The 20,808-nt window shown below is 41.8% G+C and overlaps 1 protein-coding gene across 1 annotated transcript in view; it reads left to right on the top strand.

Moving 5' to 3' along the window:
* The window catches only part of PLEKHM3 (pleckstrin homology domain containing M3), a 444,523-nt gene that overhangs the window by 162,604 nt on the left and 261,111 nt on the right, over positions 1-20,808 (top strand). The window contains exon 4 of the mRNA XM_029606371.1: positions 5,575-5,720. Coding sequence (XP_029462231.1) covers positions 5,575-5,720 — 146 coding nt within the window. The remainder of the gene's footprint in view (positions 1-5,574; positions 5,721-20,808) is intronic.

Below are 20,808 nucleotides of genomic sequence, written 5' to 3'. Positions count from 1 at the left end.
CCACTTTCACAAAAAAAAACAAAACATCAACAAAAACTTTATTGAGAATTCGATCACACCCCGGTAGGCCACCACCAGACACATAGGGGCGGATTTTAAAAGGCACGCGCGTGTAAATCCTTTTGGATTTACGTGCGCAGGGCCCTCGCGCGCCTATTTTGCATAGGCCGCCGGCGCGCGCAGAGCCCTGGGACGCGCGTAAGTCCCAGGGCTTCCTGTCGGGGGCATGGCGGGGGGCGTGGGGTTTCGGGGGCGACGACGTGGCTGTGGTTTCGGCCCGGGGGCCCCGGGACCGGACCACGGAGCGGGGCAGCCGGCCGACGCGCGCAAAGTTACGCCTGCTGAAAGCAGGCGTAACTTTGCCGACAAAGGTAAGGGGGGGGTTTAGATAGGGCCGGGGGGGGGGGGGGTAGGTAGGGGAAGGGAGGGGTCGGCGCGCGCAAGGGAAAATGTGCACCCCCTTGCGCGCGCCGACCCCGGATTTTATAAGATACGCGCGGCTACGCCGTATCTTATAAAATCCAGCGTGCTTTTGTTCGCGCAAGTATTTAAAATCTGCCCCATAGTGAATTCACTAATACATTTAAAGGACATTAGACACATTCCTACTCCCATAGCAACCTAAAACTTAACTAGGAACTGATCAAAATTGAGTTGAAGGCAGCAGTCCAGCAGCAAAAGGGGGGCTTCCCAGTCTTTTGTATAGTGTCACAAAAGGGAAACTTTGATAAAATGAGAAACATTGTCAGAAAAAAACTGAAAGGAGCAGCTACAAAAGTAAAAAATGTCCAAGAGGTGTGGTCATTGTTAAAAAAATACCATTCTAGAAGTACAATCCAGATGTATTTCACACATTAAGAAAGGTGTAAAGAAGGCAAAACGATTACCGGCATGGTTAAAAGGGGAGGTGAAAGAAGCTATTTTAGCCAAAAGATCTTCATTCAAAAATTGGAAGAAGGATCCAACAGAAGAAAATAAGATAAAGCATAAACGTTGGCAAGTTAAATGTAAGACATTGACAAGACAGGCTAAGAGAGAATTTGAAAAGAAGTTGGCTGTAGAGGCAAAAACTCACAGTAAAAACTTTTAAAAATATATCCGAAGCAGAAAGTCTGTGAGGGAGTCAGTTGGACCGTTAGATGATCGAGGGGTTAAAGGGGCACTTAGAGAAGATAAGACCATCGCAGAAAGATTAAATGATTTCTTTGCTTCGGTGTTTACTGAAGAGGATGTTGGGGAGGTACCCGTAATGGAGAAGGTTTTCATGGGTAATGATTCAGATGGACTGAATCAAATCACGGTGAACCTAGAAGATGTGGTAGGCCTGATTGACAAACTGAAGAGCAGTAAATCACCTGGACCGGATGGTATACACCCCAGAGTTCTGAAGGAACTAAAAAATGAAATTTCAGACCTATTAGTAAAAATTTGTAACCTATCATTAAAATCATCCATTGTACCTGGAGGATAGCAAATGTAACCCCAATATTTAAAAAGGGCTCCAGGGGCGATCCGGGAAACTACAGACCGGTTAGCCTGACTTCAGTGCCAGGAAAAATAGTGGAAAGTGTTCTAAACATCAAAATCACAGAACATATAGAAAGACATGGTTTAATGGAACAAAGTCAGCATGGCTTTACCCAGGGCAAGTCTTGCCCTACAAATCTGCTTCACTTTTTTGAAGGAGTTAATAGACATGTGGATAAAAGTGAACCGGTAGATATAGTATACTTGGATTTTCAGAAGGCGTTTGACAAAGTTCCTCATGAGAGGCTTCTAGGAAAAGTAAAAAGTCATGGGATAGGTGGCGATGTCCTTTCGTGGATTGCAAACTGGCTAAAAGACAGGAAACAGAGAGTAGGATTAAATGGACAATTTTCTCAGTGGAAGGGAGTGGACAGTGGAGTGCCTCAGGGATCTTTATTGGGACCCTTACTTTTCAATATATTTATAAATGATCTGGAAAGAAATACGAGTGAGATAATTAAATTTGCAGATGACACAACATTGTTCAGAGTAGTTAAATCACAAGCAGATTGTGATAAATTGCAGGAAGACCTCGTGGGACTGGAAAATTGGGCATCCAAATGGCAGATGAAATTTAATGTGGATAAGTGCAAGGTGATGCATATAGGGAAAAAGAACCCATGCTATAATTACACAATGTTGGGTTCCATATTAGGTGCTACAACCCAAGAAGGAGATCTAGGTGTCATAGTGGATAACACATTGAAATTGGTTCAGTGTGCTGCGGAAGTCAAAAAAGCAAACAGAATGTTGGGAATTATTAGAAAGGGAATGGTGAATAAAACAGAAAATGTCATAATGCCTCTGTATCGCTCCATGGTGAAGACCGCACCTTGAATACTGTGTACAATTCTGGTCGCCACATCTCAAAAAAGATATAATTGCAATGGAGAAGGTACAGAGAAGGGCTACCAAAATGATAAGGGGAATGGAACAGCTCCCCTATGAGGAAAGACTAAAGAGGTTAGGACTTTTCAGCTTGGAGAAGAGACGGCTGAGGGGGGATATGAGAGAGGTGTTTAAAATCATGAGAGGTCTAGAACGGGTAGATGTGAATCGGTTATTTACTCTTTCGGATAGTAAAAAGACTAGGGGGCACTCCATGAAGTTAGCATGTGGCACATTTAAAACTAATCGGAGAAAGTTCTTTTTTACTCAACGCACAATTAAACTCTGGAATTTGTTGCCAGAGGATGTGGTTAGTGCAGTTAGTATAGCTGTATTTAAAAAAGGATTGGATAAGTTCTTGGAGGAGAAGTCCATTACCTGCTATTAAGTTCAATTATAGAATAGCCACTGCCATTAGCAATGGTAACATGGAATAGACTTAGGTTTTGGGTACTTGCCAGGTTCTTATGGCCTGGATTGGCCACTGTTGGAAACAGGATGCTGGGCTTGATGGACCCAGTATGGCATTTTCTTATGTTCTTACGTTCTTCCTACGGCCTCATTCTCACCCGGGGGAGTGTACTCTCCATACCCTGGACTGCAAGTGGGTACTCACTTTCTACTTGGATTGTACAGCGAGCCATAGGCAGTCTACCCAGCTCTTTGTGTCTTTTGACACCAATAGGCTGGGAGCAGCAGTGGGGAAGTAGACCCTATCCAACTGGTTAGCGGATTGCATTGCCTTCTGCTATGAGCAGGCAGACCTCCAGCTGGCTGGCAGGGTGAAGGCTCACTCTGTGCGGGCTATGGCGGCGTTAGTGGCCCATCTGCTTGTGGTCCTGAAATCTGCAGGGCCGCAACCTGGAGTTCTCGCCACACTTTCGCAGTTCACTACTATCTCGACAGGGATAGACTCCAGGACAGCACTTTTAGCCTGTCTGTCCTGTGCAATCTATTCCAGCCCTGATCCCAACTGTTTTCATCGTGCTCCCTGTGGGACCAGACCGCCTCTATTTTCCCCACAGCGCCATAGTTGTGTTGTGCCCGTTGGCACCCTGTTCGGCCTCTCTGATCTCACAGGGCAGTCTGGAGCTCTGTAATCACCTGCATGTGAGGACTACCATCCTGCTTGTCCTAGGAAAAAGCGCAGTTGCTTACCTGTAACAGGTGTTCTCCTAGGACAGCAGGATGTTAGTCCTTAGGAATCCCGCCCGCCTCCCCACGATATTGGGTTCACCTTCGGGTTATGTTATTTTTCTCGCTCGTATTTTTTGCTATATTACGAGACTGAAGGGGGGACCTCACGTGGATGCACGGATAGCAGCAGGCTGGGCATGTTCAGTCTGCCAGTCAAAGTTTTAGAAACTTTGACAAATGTTTTCCGTGCCGGGCTCCATCGGATGATGTCACCCACATGTAAGGACCACCATCTTGCTTGTCCTAGGAGAACACCTGTTACAGGTAAGCAACTTTCTGCACACACCATGTATTTTTAAAGCAGATTTATTTGTATAAATCTGTTTTGAGACTTCAATCTAAAGTCTGCGGATAAAAAGTATCCTCTGACTTTAGCCTATGCAGGCTATTTGAAAATTACCTCCCTGAAGCATCATAGTCTGACCAACTTTTTGAATCAACTGAAAATAAAGGTATGTGAAAAGGAACAGCCCCATTAAAATAATCGGGGATTCTTCTATGATTATTAAAATTGGCAACAGAGAGAGTATGGTCGTCAGAACAACATGTATTTGACTTTTCCCTTTAGTATGTTACAGAACACAGGAAAATAATAGCAATGCTTGGTTACAACCCTAGTCAGTTATAATGTGCACATGAATGATGTCATTTTCAAAACATTAATTGTTTTTGCTAACTTTCTACTGTGAATAGATGTATTTTTTTATTTTCAGTTTAGCTGTATGTTGATGTTCAGTGTCTGTTTAAAAATAAATATTTTTCTTTTGGTGTATAAATATACTAACAATTATCAGAGAAGCTCTGTGCTGTCCAGAGAAATCTACCCTTTTATGTCTTTCTATATTTTTAAAGATGGCGCTGGCCATCCATTGCTCCCTCCATGTGACAGGGGCCGGCCAATGGCACGGATACCCTGTCACAAGGTAAGGGCAAAGGGCCATCGGCGCCATTTTGATTAGTGGCAGCCGACGGTCTGGGAGAGGGAGATCGCTCCCGGGACCCTCACTGGACCACCAGGTACCTGTAAAACGTTTTTGGGGGGTCGGGAGGGTGGGGGAAGCTAAGGGATTAGTTTTAAAGGGTCAGTGTGGGTTTAGGGGTTATTTTTGGGTGCCCTTTTTCCCGCCTTCCCCCAAAACGATAAGAGAACCCCACGAACAATTTCGTGGGGTTTTCCTATCAGTTTCGGGGAGCCCCCGATTTCTGATGATTTTGAAAATATCGTACAATATTTTTAATCGTCAGAAATATGATTCACATCCCTACTTTCTACTACCTTGATTGCTTTTTTGCCCTCTTCCTCTCTTCTCTGCCTTCCTCTATCACTCCTCTGCCTCATTCCTAATCCTTTCTATCCTACTCCACCTTTTTGCTCTTTTGACTCCCAACAGCCCTATTTTTTTTTTTAATTTTACTTTTCTAATGAACTGTAGATTTTACAAAGGCTGTTGAATTGCCTGAGCAGGTAGGCTACTGGCAGTGCAAGCTTGTCCCACTGTCCTGCCAACTTGCTGGAGGGCCACCTCTATGGAAGACTGTAAATCATGCCGATGTAGATTTTGATCTTTCTGATGAAACTGCCAAAAGGATGCCAAGTGGTATCAAATTGTGATGATGGTGTTTGTGATGTGGACATTGAAAGTTGAATTGAGACCATATAGACCATGAAACAGCTTTTAGATTCCAATTTCAAAAATTATAGCTCTGTTGTCTGTAGTCAGTTGGGCAAGGTTTTTGTAAAATTTCTTGACACTCCCATATGGCAATATGCAAAAAAAAAAGTGTTGTCATGTCTTTTTCTGTTCAAAAACTTGGTAGACTGTGGTGCCTTTTGAGTTGACCTAAAGATGTTATACATGAGCTTTCATAACCTCTTAGGCGCCTTCAGATCTTATCCTACAAATATCCCAGTTTTTTCAAAGACCAACACAGCTACTAGAACTCTTGTTCTGTTTGAAACAGGTTGCCAGAGGCCAATAGGTCTTTCCCATGGAAGAGCCAAGGTGTGCAGTTACAGTGGACGTTATTACTGCAGCATCTGCCATGTGGATGACAGCTTTCTCATACCAGCTCGGCTTGTGCACAACTGGGATACATCCAAGCACAAGGTACTGCAATGCCAGCAATGAATTTGTTCTGCAATCACACAATTTCCTTTTATTAAAAGGGAACTGCTATAAAATGCTTGCAGCAGAAATAGTGCACATCTCAATTTTCAAAGAATTCTTATGATTTTTTTTCCTTAACGTATATTCTTTGTGGGCAAGCAGGATGAAATCAGGCACACAAGTGACGTTATTTGACCGTGCCAAGGACAGAATGTTTGCTAGCTAGAGCTAGAAAGACCCAGAAGCTTTTTCTGTTCATGCACAGCAGGTGCCATGCAGTTGTGTATCACAAAGCCCTGTCAGTATTTTTATCATAGAATGAACTAAACACATTGTCCTCATTTTGGGAACGTTTCTTCAGTTCGGTCGCAAGGTTTCCTCACATTTATCATTTCTCTTATTTTTCAATTTTTATTACTTCGTCTTCAGAAAGGATCAAGGTCTTTCTTTTTGGTCCATAAAAATGTTTACTTTGAATTTGGTTAACTTCATTTTTCCCTTGATGGCTGACAAAAAGATCACTAGGTTCAAATGGTGCCTTATCTGCGACAAAAAAAAAGTCCATAACAGATTACCATATTGAATGTTTGCGCTATCTAGGACTAAAACATGAAGTATCAAATTTCTTAATTTGTTCTAAAGTGTCTTCTAGGGCCACAAACCTAAGATAACTCTGGCATCAGGATATTTTCCAGACCATTTTTAACCCATGGTCGACAATGAAGCTTTAGAAATCTTTGACATCAAGATATTCAATATCAAAAACTGAGTTTTCATCATTGAGAGTTGCCTCCTCCTCTTCAGAAGTGAGTTTGAGGCAAGGTAAGGACACTTCTAAAGACATATACTCCTTGCACACTCTCCTGGTTGAAGTCTCAAGGTCAAGTTTAGGAGTGAAAGAGCCTGAGATCGAGCAACAGTCTCCGGCATTGAAGCTTTGACATCGATCTGCCTTTTGTTGCAATTTTCAATGTTGATACTGTTGTGGGAGTTTGTCCTAAAAGGATTAGGGAGGAGTTTACTCCTTTAATGCTGAGTGCATTGACATTGGCAAATTTAGAGGTATGGAGGATAATATCCTCCATGCCTACAGAGGGTAATTTTCAAAGACATTTCTGTGGGTAAAGCAATGCTTAACTTACAGAACTCGCATGTTATAAAACTGCTTACCCAATATGCAAATAAACTTAGTCACATATGTCCTGTATATGCATAAGTTTACGCATATTGAGCAGAGGCGTTTCCACCCTCTTCCTCCATAGTTGAGGAGGGGGGTGGACTTGTGTGCATGCATTTTGTATTTTCAAAAGTGTGCATGGAAATCTTCCCGAGAATTTCTGCACACGTAGTAGCTGATGTAATAGTGTGTGGCTAAATTTGATAGGATAATTTTCAAAGTATCATATGCATAAGTTTACATTGAAAATTAGTATAATTTATGCAGATATTTGCCAACTTTCTTACTTAGAGAGTTAAAAGAAATTATCCCCATGATGCTGACTGGAGGATATGCTATCGCTAACAATCGCTCTTAAGTTATTGTCTGATAAGAGTATATAAGTAATATTTAGATAAAAGGATTCATGACCTTGTAGCTTTGCATCTAGCTAATTTGCAGGCAGTTTTGATACCTTCTAATTTGATGCCTGCTACTTCTGTCCTTGTAGAACCTGTCCTTGAATCTTTTCAATTAGCAAGTCAGCTACATCTTTCAGTGCCAAAAGGTTGGTTTAGATCCACCTCCATTGTACCAATCAGTCAACACCAAAGCCATTCCACATTTGAGAAAGAAATATTTTCTCCACTTTTACAAAGGAAGCAGAAACATTACCATTTACCAATGCTTTATGTTTCTCCTTCCATACGTGAATCTAATTCAGAATGAGACCACTCATGGGATATTGGTTATGGGTCCATGGAATTAGATAGATGACTCACCAGGTATCCATCTGATTCTTCGCCTCCTCCAACCAGGAGCATTTCCTCATCGGAAGATTTTTCTTCTCTTGGTCTTTGTCAAGAAGATGTTGGAAGATATTCCCTTCAATCTCCAAGTGGAAGTGGAATCTAGAACTTCCATGTTGGGTCTGTTGAAGCATCTTAACATTCTTAAAGGTACAGTAGTAAACCCTGTTGACCAGAAAATTCAAGAATTATAAAACTCCGCTTGCTACTATCCCAGTGTTAAAGAAGCTGGATACAAAATAATGGGTACTAGCAGCAACTGATTTTGAAAAGACTCAATTACCCCAAAAGTCAACTCTAAAGACATTTAAAAAGACAAGAGCTCATTCTTTAGTTCCACCAGGTAGAGATCCACAAACATTGGATCTTATTGACACGAGATTATTCCAAAACATTATGCTTTCTACTCATATATGTTTGTATCAATGTTTTGATACAATATATCATAGAGAAGCTAAAAAAATTCTTGAACTTTCTGCAGACAAGCAAGTTGATTTTCTTAACTTACTATTAGCAGAAGATGAATGCAGTAAACACCTCATGCTTTTCCACATTTGATAGGTTTTATACTATTGCTAGAGGCTCTGCCCTATCCATAGCAGTTTGTAGATTGACCTGACTTAGTGCTACAGGCTTTAGGAAAAACACACAGGAATGTCCCTTGCACAGATGACAATTACGTGGGCCCAAAGTAGTGGACCTTATTATGGAGAATTGTTCCACTCTTCAAATGCTATCTACCACATCCTTCATCCACAATTATAAGAAACATTACCTCCACAGTCTTAGTTTCAATCATGTAATTGAAGGAAGACAAACTTGAATTAACATTTCAACTCATGTTTTTGACTCCTTACAAAGACAATTGCCAGTATTCCAGTTTCCGGGAAAAGGAAATCCCTGTATGGGGAAGATCTTCTTTGTAGATCAGTGGCCTTAGGTTATATCATACTCTTGAGTCCTTTGGATAAACCAAGAAAGCTATAGGCTATGATTTCTGAAAATCCCCCCCAAACTGTCCACTAAAAAGATAATCATCTCAAATTCTTGTAAGAAGCTCTTTGATAGAGCAAGCAAGAGAAGTTAAAACATGCTTCATAATACTTCCTCATTTGGAAGAAAATTCAAGACAGTGGCCTTACCTATAATCTTGCCACTTTTAGAGAAGGGAAACTGACTTTGCTCTCCTGACCTAAAGAATGCATACACACACATCCTGAAACTCAAATTACAGACAGCTCTTCAGATTCATCCTCCGATCTCACCATCTTCATTACAGGATACTACTTTTCAGCTGATCAGTCCCTCGCATATTCACAAATTGCCTAGCAGTACTGGCAAAATACACATGAATACTTGGAATCCACTTGTTCCCATGTCTAGATGATTCTTTAGTCAAGAACAATTTGTGCCCAGCAACAATAGAAACATTAAATTCAATAGTTTACTTTAGATATTAAAAAATCCGAGGTTTGTCATAATCTACCCCAAATCCACTTTAAATCCTTCACTACAGCTGGAATTTATCAAAGCCCTACTCAGTTCTCAGTCGACAAAAGCATTGTTCCCCACTGACAGAATAAAGGACTTAGTTTCGTCAGTTAATGAAGTATTCAACTGTCAAATAACCATGGAAATACTTGGCTGTATGGCTTCAATAGTCCATGTTATCCTTATGGCCTGATTCCACATGACTACTAAACAAAACAGATCCAGTCTATAGGGTATATTGAATAAATACTAGGGATGTACATGTAAACATTTTTATTTCAATTTGTTAATTTATTTGCATACATAATTTGTTTCGTTTGTTTCAAATGAAAATTTTTTTCATTAACTGTTGTCATTCATTTTCCATTAAAGTGTATGGGTGAAGCAATGTATCAGATTTTGGACTTCAAAATTAGGATTTTCTATTCAATTCTAACAAAATGTTCAGGAAGGCATCATCAGAAGAGAGAAGAGTACTCCAAGACACCATGACTGGTGCCAGTTTGACACAAATGTGGAATGAGTAGTACCCTTGTAAACACAGGAATTATACCTGTTTACTCTTTGGATTCTCAAAGCTCAAGAACTTCATAGACTTTCAACATTTTGGACTTTATACTCTTATATGATGATTTCACTTCTATACTCTCTGGAGCATCATTTTTGAGAAGATGATAAAAAGATTATGACATTTAAGACTGTATTTGGCTACTTTGCTCTCATATCTTTTTGGATGAATAGCACAAGTCATCATGACAGGGCAAAGTAACACAAACAGAGGTAGCAACACCTCAGGGTACCATGAGAGAAGCAAAGCAGCACCAAGAGTGGCAAAGAATACCCCAAGACTCTAAAAGAGAATCAAAGAGCATCATCTACAATGGCAGGAGCACTACAATGTGCCTAAAATGAAGCATAGAGCACCAGCAATATTGGCATGAGCGCCATAAGGTACCAAAAGAGCAAGAAGGCAGCAGCAACACCCTGGGTGCTGGGTTTGGCAATCAGCAGAGTGGAATCAAAACCCCCAAGGCATAGAGTGCAGGGTATGACAATCAGCCCAGTGGCATCAAAACCCCATGGCATTATAAGAGGGACCATTGGCACCAACAACTGTGGCATGTATACCCCAAGGTACCTATCTCTACAAAGCCATACAAAAGCACATAATATAAGAGTAATGATAACGTCTGTAGTTCACCTTGGGTCAGTCTCTGATGAAGGAATATGTAAAGCTGCAACATGCCGTTCTGTCCATTCATTTTCCTCTGCTCTTAGGTACCAACTCCGATCATGATAGAACATTTGGTCAGTCAGCATTAAGGAATCTTAAGGATATGTAAAAAAAAAAACAACAACATTTTTTGCTGTGTAATTCCTTCTTGCCAAACACCTAAATCATGCAGGATGTGTTTAAGGAAAGTGTGGTTAAGGGATTTCATAACACTTAACTTGGGAGTCCTGATATGCATGACTGATTTCATCCTGCTTGTCCATTGAGAAAACAAAATTGCTTTTCTCTAGCTGGTGTTCTCCATGGACAGCAAGTTAAATCAGTCCCACATACCCTCCCACTTCCCCATAGAGTTAAAACCATTTTTTGTCCCAAGTAGCTATGATATGACTGAGAAGGGCCTTGGGGTGTGTGTGCCTGTGTGGTGCCAATTACACATGAGCAGAATTTCTGCTACCTTCTATCTATTGCTAGTACACATTTTGTCTTTGTTGTGATCAGATGACATTGCCACAAGCAATTTTGCTTTCCTAGCTAATTAACCCCTCATACAGTTGCAAAATTATATTTTAATTATGAAAATACTAAAATGACAACACAATTCCTATCCGTGCCCCCCCCCCCCCCAAAAAAAAGGAAAAGAATGCCACATACTGATGGTAGTGTTTGAGTATATGAAAGAAACGAAACCTAGAATGTTGACAATTATGCAACCATTTATTTATGACATGATGATTTACTTTTAAAATATTTTTGTATTATCAGTATGTGACAGTTGGATCCTTGGTTAAGTAATTGTGATTTCATGATGCGATTTTGTTTCAATATTAAATTATTCTTTTGCAGTCAAATGAGGCATTGCGTAGTCGGTAAGGTACACTGAGGAAAAAGAAACTGTCGTGTTTCCTTAGGCTGAGGCTCCTACTTGCTACCATTGTTTGACATAGCATTTGCTTAGAGTCTTTAACCATCATATAAAAATCTTTATTCAGAATATTCAGAAGTAGTCAAATGTACAGAAATCCAAAATTTCAAAACTTATGTTATTTTTGTGTATGTTAATACAGGTAATGATATCGTACAAAGAGGTACACGATCTGCATGATCTTTGGTAGGAGTCAAACCTCACAATTTAAGGGGTGGATTTTAAGAGCCCTGCTCGCGTAAATCCGCCCGGATTTACGCGAGCAGGGCCCTGCGCGCCGGTGCGCCTATGTTCAATAGGCCTACCGGCACGCGCAGAGCCCCGGGACTCGCGTAAGTCCCAGGGTTTTCCGAGGGGGGCGGGGTCGAGCGGCGCGCCATTTTCGGGGCGGGGCGCGGCATTTTGGGGGAGGGCACGGGGGCGTGGTTTCGGCCCGGGGCAGTCCGGGGGCGTGGCCGCGCCCTCCGGAACTGCCCCCGGGTTGCGTCTAGGCGCGCCAGCGGCCCGCTGGCACGCAGGGATTTACTTCTCCCTCTGGGAGGCGTAAATCCCCCAACAAAGGTAGGGGGGGGTTTAGACAGGGCCGGGGGGGGTGGGTTAAGTAGAGGAAGGGAGGGGAAGGTGAGGGGAGGGCGTTAGCAAATTCCCTCCGAGGCCGCTCCGATTTCGGAGCGGCCTTGGAGGGAACGGAGGTAGGCTGCGCGGCTTGGCGCGCGCCGGCTACACGAAATCGGTAGCCTTGCGCGCGCCGATCCAGGATTTTAGCGGATACGTGCGGCTACGCGCGTATCTACTAAAATCCCACGTACTTTTGTTTGTGCCTGGAGCGCCAACAAAAGTATGCCAACGCGCCGTTTTTTAAAATCTACCCCTAATTATTTACCATAACACTGTAGTTCATAATTTTGGGTTTGTTTTCCTTTATTTTTTAAGTTATTTGCTGTTTATGATTATGTATGTTTTATTATAATCTGCTATGGACAGGATACTGGATAAAACAGAATGTAAGTACCTTTTAGATCAGACCTGGGCAAGGGGCGGCCCGCGGGCTGAATCCGGCCCGCCTACGGTCTGAATCCGGCCCGCCCACTGCTGAGAGCAGACGGGGAATGAGGCACGCTGCCTTCCCTTGCAGAGGAAAGGCAGCAGTTCATTCTCCGCTCCCTCGCTCCCCAATTGGCCGGCCAATCCGGGAGCGAGGGAGCGGAGAATGAACTGCTGCCGGCCAATCGGGGAACGAGGGAGCTGCCGGCCAATCGGGGAGCGAGGGAGCGGAGAATGAACTGCTGCCGGCCAATCGGGGAGCGAGGGAGCGGAGAATGAACTGTTTTTTTTTTTTACAGCATCCGGTGGGGGGAGGGAGTGACTCGAGCGAAGGCACTGTCCGATTGGCCGGTGCTGGGCAAGCCTTGCCCAGCACCAGCCAATCGGGCAGCGTGCCATCGCTCGAGTTTCTTTCCTACATACCGGTATGTCACAGTTCCGCCTTTCGTGGTCTTTTTTCAGGGGTCCCCAACCACCGGTCCGCGGGAGTTTTTTGCCGGTCCGCGGTCTCCCGGTCTCTTCCGCTGCCGTTGCCGCTGGGCTGTCAGCACGTTCAAGCCCAGTGGTAACGGCAGCGGTGTTAGAAGTGTGGCACCCGCGCGGCTGGCCTTTTCTTCCTGCGCCTGCACCCCCCCTCCCGTGACCCGGAACAGGAAGTGATACTCGGAGCGGTGCGCGGGAAGGAGAAAGAGCCGTGCCGCATCGGCTGCAGCGTCCCCGAGCAATTAAAGCAGCTGGTAATCGAGAAAGGAGACAGCAGCAGGAGCCTCCCGCGGCCGATGGGATTCTTCTTTCTTGGCCTGCGGGGGCTGCTGCAGCTCCCATTTGTGCTCGGGGGGGGGGGGGGAGAGGAAGTGAGTAAGAGAGAGTGAGAAGCAGCCAGCCTGCGTGTGATTGAGAGCATGTGTGTGAGTGAGAGAAACTGGTCAGAGAGCTGATGTGTGTGTGTGTGTGTATGTGAGAGACAATGAAAGTGATTGCTCAGGGAGATGACTGATGTGAATGTGAGAGTGTGAGACATTAGTCAGGGAGGTGACTGATGTGTGTGTGTGTGAGAGAAAAAGCATGAAAGTGAGAAGTCTGGGTATGTGGGAAAGCATGAGCGTAAGAAGCCTGGAGTTGTGGGAGTGAGAAACCTGGGTGAATGTGCATGCATGAGAGAGAGAGAGACTGCTTGGTAAGGAGTGTGTGTGAGAGAAAAAGACTGGTGTGTGTGAATGTGAGAGAATGTGATTCAGGGAATGAGAAGCCTGTGCACGTGGAGAGTGTGTGTGTGTAACAGAGAGAAAGTGATTATGGGAATGAGAAGCCTGTGCATGTGAAGAGAGTGAGCATGAGAGTGAGAAACCTGGGTGTGTGTGAGACACAGCATGGGAGGGAGAAGCATGTATATCTGAAAGAGAACTTGGGAGTGGGAAGCCTGTGTGTGTGTGTGTATGCATGAGTGAGATCAGGTGACTGGTGTGTGTGTGTGTGTGTGTGTGTGTGTGTGTGTGAGAGAGAGAGAGAAAAAGTGATTATGGGAATGAGAAGCCTGTGCATGTGAAGAGTGAGCATGGGAGTGAGAAACCCGGGTGTGTGTGAGACACATCATGGGAGGGAGAAGCCTGTATATCTGAAAGAGAACATGGGAGTGAGAGACTGGTGTGTGTGTGTGTGTGTGAGAGAGAGAGAAAGAAAGTGATTTTGGGAATGAGAAGCCTGTGCATGTGGAAGAACAAGCATGGGAGTGAGAGACTGGTGAAGTGTGTGTGTGAGAGAGAGAGACAGAGAAAGTGATTATGAGAGTGAGAAGACCATATATGTAAGTAGAACACGGGAGTGGGAAGCCTGTGTGTGTGTATGGCATGAGAGAAACTGTTCAGGAAGGTGACTGGTTTGTGTGTGCCAAAGACTGTTTGGGAGATGATTGGTGTGTGAGAGACAGAAACTGGTCATGGGGGCATGACTGGTATGGTGTGTGTGTGTGAGAGACATGGGCACTAAGGAAGAGGACCATAAGTATAGAGCTTAGCTTCTACTGCTGCTTCTGGTGTGTGCCACGGTCTGCAGGGAAGGGGAGTAGGAGAGCTGCTGGAGCGGGTAAGTAAAGGTGGCTTTAAGTTTATTTTTCTTGACTGCCATTTTAATTGTGTGATGTCTGCTTTTTTGAAATATTTTATTGGTGTTTGGAGAATGTTTAATAGTTTTTATGAGTTTTTAATTGTTGGATGTTATTCTGTTCATAGCTGTTTTGAAACATTTATTCTGCTTATTAGTGTAGTTTTACAATTATTTCTGTTTGGGGATCTATAGTGCTTGCTAGTTCTGTTTTCCTAATAAGAGGTGTATTGGTTTTTAGGACCTGATTTAATATTTGTAGTGTTGCCTTTTCATAGATAGGGTTGCTCCTGTTTGAGTGTATTCCATAATACAGGTGTAACTGTGTGCGGATTAGTTTATGTGCATTACTACAGATCCTGGGAGTATGTTAGGTCGGTTCTGTGTCTGTTACCGAGATGAGATATTTTGCTAGCATGTAAGCGTTTGTATCAGTCTTATTTGTTGTGTTTTCTCAGAGGACATGTATTGGTGGTAAACTGCTGTCTTTTCATAAGTAGGGCTATTGAGAACTGAGTTAATTATATTAGTCCGGCCCTCTAAAACCATCCCAATTTCTCATGCGGCCCCATGGGAAAATTAATTGCCCACCCCTGTTTTAGATAAATAAAAATACTTACAAACACTTTTGGTACACAAATTCAAATGCTTCTAGGGTTACTTTTGTAACAACCCAACATTGGTGTTTTGGCCCAATATGCCTCCCTCAGGGGTGCCCTCTAAAATTTTTCAACTCCCAAAGCAAATAATTCTTTATTCCTTCTTTACTGGAAAACTGTTACAGTCACTATATTCCAGAAATTACTCCATAGACCTGCTCTTAACTAGAGGCTTTGATGAGGGCAGTTGACTAAATCCTGACTGGATTTCTGATGACATTTCCTAGCTTGAAAGGAAGAAGAATTAGTGTGGTTCAATGTTTTGTTTGGTTTTTAGTATTAATCCTTGGAGACACTTTATAGTTTCCAAATGTATTGATTTTAGAGGTAATGTGGATTTGTGTTTAGTTGTTCTGCTTGATGATGAACATTGTTCTTGTATGCATATTTGTTGCTATTTTTTTTTTTTGTTTTCCTGGTGTGTTTTGTGTTGTGTTTATAGATTATTGATGTTTATCAGATTTTTTTTATGTTTGGAAATTGTAGTTTTTTTCTGATTTTAACTTATAATTTACCTTGGTCAGACTTGTTTTGTAAACATGAAAACATTTGGGAAATTAAATTAAATTGCGAACATAATTACACTGACATATACTGTTTTAAAACTTAAGCTTCTGCATTCTGATTGAACATAAAATTAATAAAACCTATGTTATGAGCTATTGGAAGTGAGCAAATGTAAACTGAACAATCACTGCCAACTTCTATAATTTGAACTGGAGAGATATCGCTGTTCATCTTGATTTCTCCAGTGACTATAATACCACAGTCAGTTTTTTTTGTAATATCAAAGTTTTGTAATAATTTTCTAGCTTCCTTCTTGCATCTGCGAGAAACACCTTTGAATTTTATCTACATCTTTCCATTGGTTGTTTAATACGAACTAGTTCCACCCATTTTGACATTCCTCCCCTCTGCATTCAACATTTGAATTATAGAAGTTGGCAATAAGTGGTCAGCTTAAATTAACTTCCTGCAACCCACTCATAAGGTGGGTTGAATTAAGTTTATGTTCACTAATTAGCCTGGCACCAGTAAAAGTTTGAAATACTAGATATGTGAGTTTGAGTGATTCTGTTCTCAGTTAAGAGTGGTTCTGTGGAGATACTATGTCTTGGATATGTTATGTGATTGTAGCAGCTTTTCAATGAAGATGGGATAAAGACTTATTTGACTTGGAAGTTGATAAATTTTGGAGGACATCCTTGAGGCAGACATTGTGCTAAAACTCCTCTGATGATGGGTTTTTTATGACAGCTATTCTGGAAGCAATTTGATTTGTGCCCCAGGAGAGTTTTTAAGTACTTTTGTGAGTAAGAAATAAATTATGAAGCACAGTGTTATGGTAAATGATTAGGGGAGCAATTTCAAAACTATGTAGCTTATTGTAAAGTCCCCAAGTACTTTTTCCAGAAGACTTTAGACCAGTTCTTAAAACGAAAGTGTGCATGTATTTTCTGTTTGAAAATTTCCTATGGAAAAAATACCTGCAAAGATTTGCATTTCTGGTTTCCCTGAATAATTATGCTTTGCCTCCCTTGACCTAACTCTGCCGCTAATCCCACCTACTTTTCCAATTGTAAAAGTGTGTGCATTGTTGATACCTGGTGTACTTTTACCCCAATTTAGAGTGGGCAATTTTCAGATAGGGATAGATTTCAGTTAAGCTTCCTACATGGTTAATACATTTTGAAAATTGCCTTTCCCAGTAAGAGTTGTGGCACCTTCCAAAGATCATGATGATACTACCTCTGTGTATGATGCCATAACCTATAGTAACGCACTCAAAATACCATACATTTAGAATTTTTTATTTAGCACATTTGACTTTAATTTTCAATATTTTGTCCATGTACTTTTTTGATATAATTTGGATATGGGTTGGCAGTCTGTTCTTTTTTCTTTTTTTTCACATTTATTTTCAAATCCTTTATTCAAACAGGCATTAAAAACATTTCTAGAAATAAAACTGTGTACATTTCTTTAGTAATCTGATTATACAGGAACTTAGTTTTAGTAACTTATGGTAGCTTTTAAAGAAAAACTCTTGAGCTTTCTTCTCTAATAGGCATGATTTTATTTGGTTATCAGCTACACCCTAGAAATTTTGAGGTTTTTGACAAACTTCTAGTTCTTTTCTCTTGCATTTTGGATGTTTAGGAATGGGAGGGATTTTAAAGAGGGATGTTATGCTCAACAGGAGCAGAGATTCCTACACTGTAGTGATTAACAGTAGAGTTTTTACCAGAAAGTTTGTGTAATAGCCTCTGTGTATTGTGTATGCAGTATCTGGAGCTGATGGGTATGAACTGTGAAAGTGAATTTTTTCACGGGCTATTATTAATTTTAGAATTATAATAGAGTGCAGACCATTTCAGACTTCAGTAGTTATTGATTTAGAAATGTTTGATTCAGTGTTGCTCACACATGCACATTTGTTTTCTAATTTTATAGAACTGATTGAAAAAGAATGAGGGACCTATTTATTTATAAGAATTTGATATCTGCCTTTTCCTAAAGTTAGGCTGAAGGTGGATTGCATGAACATTTCAGCTTGGGGATAAAACAGCTAATTTTTTGTTACTCCTGGAAAAAGCAGATTTCTCATGATCAACTTTCTGCACACCATTAGGCTTGGTATAGTGCACTGAACATTTTACCTGGATATTAACTGAAAGGTACCCAATTCTTCATCTTTAGGGAGGAAACACCCTCTTATTGTGACCAAAAATGTTATTTTCCCTAAAATTTCTTCTCAAAAATTCCCCATATTTCAGTAGAAGAAGGAGACAACTTCCTTTTTCTCCCATCAGAAATCCCTTTTAGTTTTCAGATTTGACTTGTATGACTTGTGAGCACTAGACAACTTTCTGTTTTTCTATCACAAATCTCTTCAATATTGCTGTCTGTTTTCAGGTTTTAAAGTAGTGCACTGCCCTAACTTAATCCCAGTTGCCTCTGAAAGTAAAACCAAAAATTTCTGCAGGGGCACAGAACTTGAACTGATTTTGTTTCTGAAACTTTTCAGTTTCTTGAAAAAATCTGCTCTGTATCGTGCCTTTCCGTTTGTTTTAGAAGCAGAAGTATACAGAGTAATCATCAATATACCATTCTGGGACAAACTTCCACCCTAGCATGCTGTAGAGCTTATATTGCCACATATCATTTTGCCTCCAGCAGTTTACAAATATGGTGTGAGAACGGAAAGATGTAAATAGTAATTTTTCAAAGGTCACCTATTTCTGTTCTTTGAGCGTTCTCTTCCTTTTCTTGCAGAAACAGAAAGGGATGAATCTGGAGCCTAGAGATGTTTTAACAGTAGTCTATAGGGGGTCACGTGGTGTGGAGAGCTTGGGTGAATTTTTCTCAGCTCTGGGTGTCACTGTATCACAATCGCCTATAATCGATGTCATTAAGGAGACCCTGATGCACCATTTCACATTTCAAATATCAGGCTTATGTCGATTGTGAGATTTATGTAGCTATCTCCACCCGATATGCCCGCATAGGTAGGAAAAAAAGAAAAAGATAAAATCTGCGGGGCAGAGAACAAGATGGTGACCATGTCAGAAAAGCAAGGCAAGAAATTGTGTATTGACCCGATTGTAGCTGAAAGTAAGGAAGTGGTCCATATGGCTTTAGATGAAAAGTTGGGTGGATATATGAACAAACTGCTGACTTAAAATCATCATTTACAGAACTGGGTCCTAGATTGGATCATGCAGAAGGCCTTTTTTCTGTGCTCAAGGGCAATGCAGTAGCACATATGTCTAAAATAGCTGCTATGGAGAAGCGTATTGCAGAGCTTGATGAAAAGATTGACGACCAAGAGATTCGATCGAGAAGGTCAAATCTTTGTTTTCTAGGCTTTCCATAAGGAATTGAGGAGTGAAACCTGAGTGAGATTCTGGTTACCTGGCTGCCGGAGTTAAAAGATTAGCTTAAAATTGCCTAGGCACACAGACTTATGCCGCTAAGAGAGTCTGATGTTAAGCCCAGAGTGGTGTGATCACCAAGATTTTAAATTATGCGCATAAGCAAACCATAATATTGGTCTTACAAAAAGAGCTCGGAGGTATCATACCAATCTCACCGCATTTGCATTTTTCAAGATTACTCTGCTCGAGTGTCATTGTTAAGAAAAGAATACTCTAAGATCTTGCTCGGAGCGCTATCAAAAAAAGGGTCTGTTTTAGGGTTTCCGGGTCAATTGGGACAAATTAGATATTTTGAATATTAATATCCCCTCCAATGAGGTTTCCTATTTACAAGGGCTGTTTAGATTTAAATGGGCGCATTCCCAGATAAAATATTTGGGCGTATACTTAAGCGCTACCCAGTACATGCTCTCCATAAATTACATGCCCCTATGGCACAAATTAAATAAAGCTTTGGAAGAATGGAGCCGATATCATATATCTTGGATGGGCCGAATGGCTGTATTCAAAATGACAGTACTCCCCAAACTTATATATTTATTTCAGAATCTCCCGATTCTGATCCCCTCAACACTCCTAAAGCAATGGCAGAAGAAATGTATGGCCTTTATTTGGGCTGGGCGAAGGCCCCGGGTGGCTCGGCGAGTGTTATTTCTCCCTAAGTCCCAAGGGGGGCTCCATGTCCCAGACATTGCCAGATATTACTGGGCTGCTCAACTTAAGAATTTGATAGATTGGCATATTACGAGGCAACCTAAGCAATGGGTGCTACACACGCAAGTATGGTTGGGATAGGTCCCACCACATAGTTTGTTGTGGCAGCCCAAAGGGACCTGGCTGGTCCATCCTAGCGGAACACTTCTCCCATCTTCCCTCCTCTCCTTGACTTTGACCAACTCAAGTCACGTTTAGTAGGGAGGCGGGAATACCACGCCAGTACCAGTTTATATACAAATAAAGCATTCCCGCCTGGTTATGAGAGTGTGGCATTTCTGGTGTGGAGATAGAGGGGGGATCTTTCCTTTCTCATACCATATTTGTAAACTGCTGGAGGCAAAATGATATGTGGCAATATAAGCTCTATAGCAATATAAGCTCTACAGCATGCTAGGGTGGAAGTTTGTCCCTGAATGGTATATTGATGATTACTCTGTATACTTCTGCTTCTAAAACAAACGGAAAGGCACGATACAGAGCAGATGGGAGCACATCTGGGGACCACAGAGATTGCGGTCATTTAACGATCTACACACTACGTATGATTTACCTCCGTCTGCTGCCTATTCCTATGCACAGTTAGCCCACTTTGCATAAGCCAGTATGCTCATGTTGCATCTTAATATGGGTATGTCTGAATTTGAGAAAGTCTGCCATAAAGCTAATAGTTCTAAACAGGTTCTCTCCGTGATCTATCGGCTTTTGGCACCTCAAGAGAAGGTCACTCACGCTTTTCAGAAGGCCTGGGAAAAAGACCTACAGTTTGATTGGACACCCCAATTCTGGAAGTCCATTTTTCGGAGTTTGGGTAAAGGGTACATTGCTACCTCCCTTTTTGAAAACTTCTACAAATTGGTATATTGGTGGTATGTATGTCCTCTTCAACTACATAAATTTGCATCCCATGTTTCAGATAAATGCTGGTGGGCTTGTGCGGAGGTAGGTTCTTTTTAACATATGTGGTGGGGCTGCCCCTATGTGCAAAGGCGTGGCAGGAGATACTCCACTGGCTAAA

Source organism: Rhinatrema bivittatum, chromosome 6 (assembly GCF_901001135.1).
Source record: "Rhinatrema bivittatum chromosome 6, aRhiBiv1.1, whole genome shotgun sequence".
Taxonomy (NCBI): domain Eukaryota; kingdom Metazoa; phylum Chordata; class Amphibia; order Gymnophiona; family Rhinatrematidae; genus Rhinatrema; species Rhinatrema bivittatum.
The sequence above is the reverse complement of the archived record's forward strand: the minus strand, read 5'-3'. Positions and strand labels throughout refer to the sequence as shown.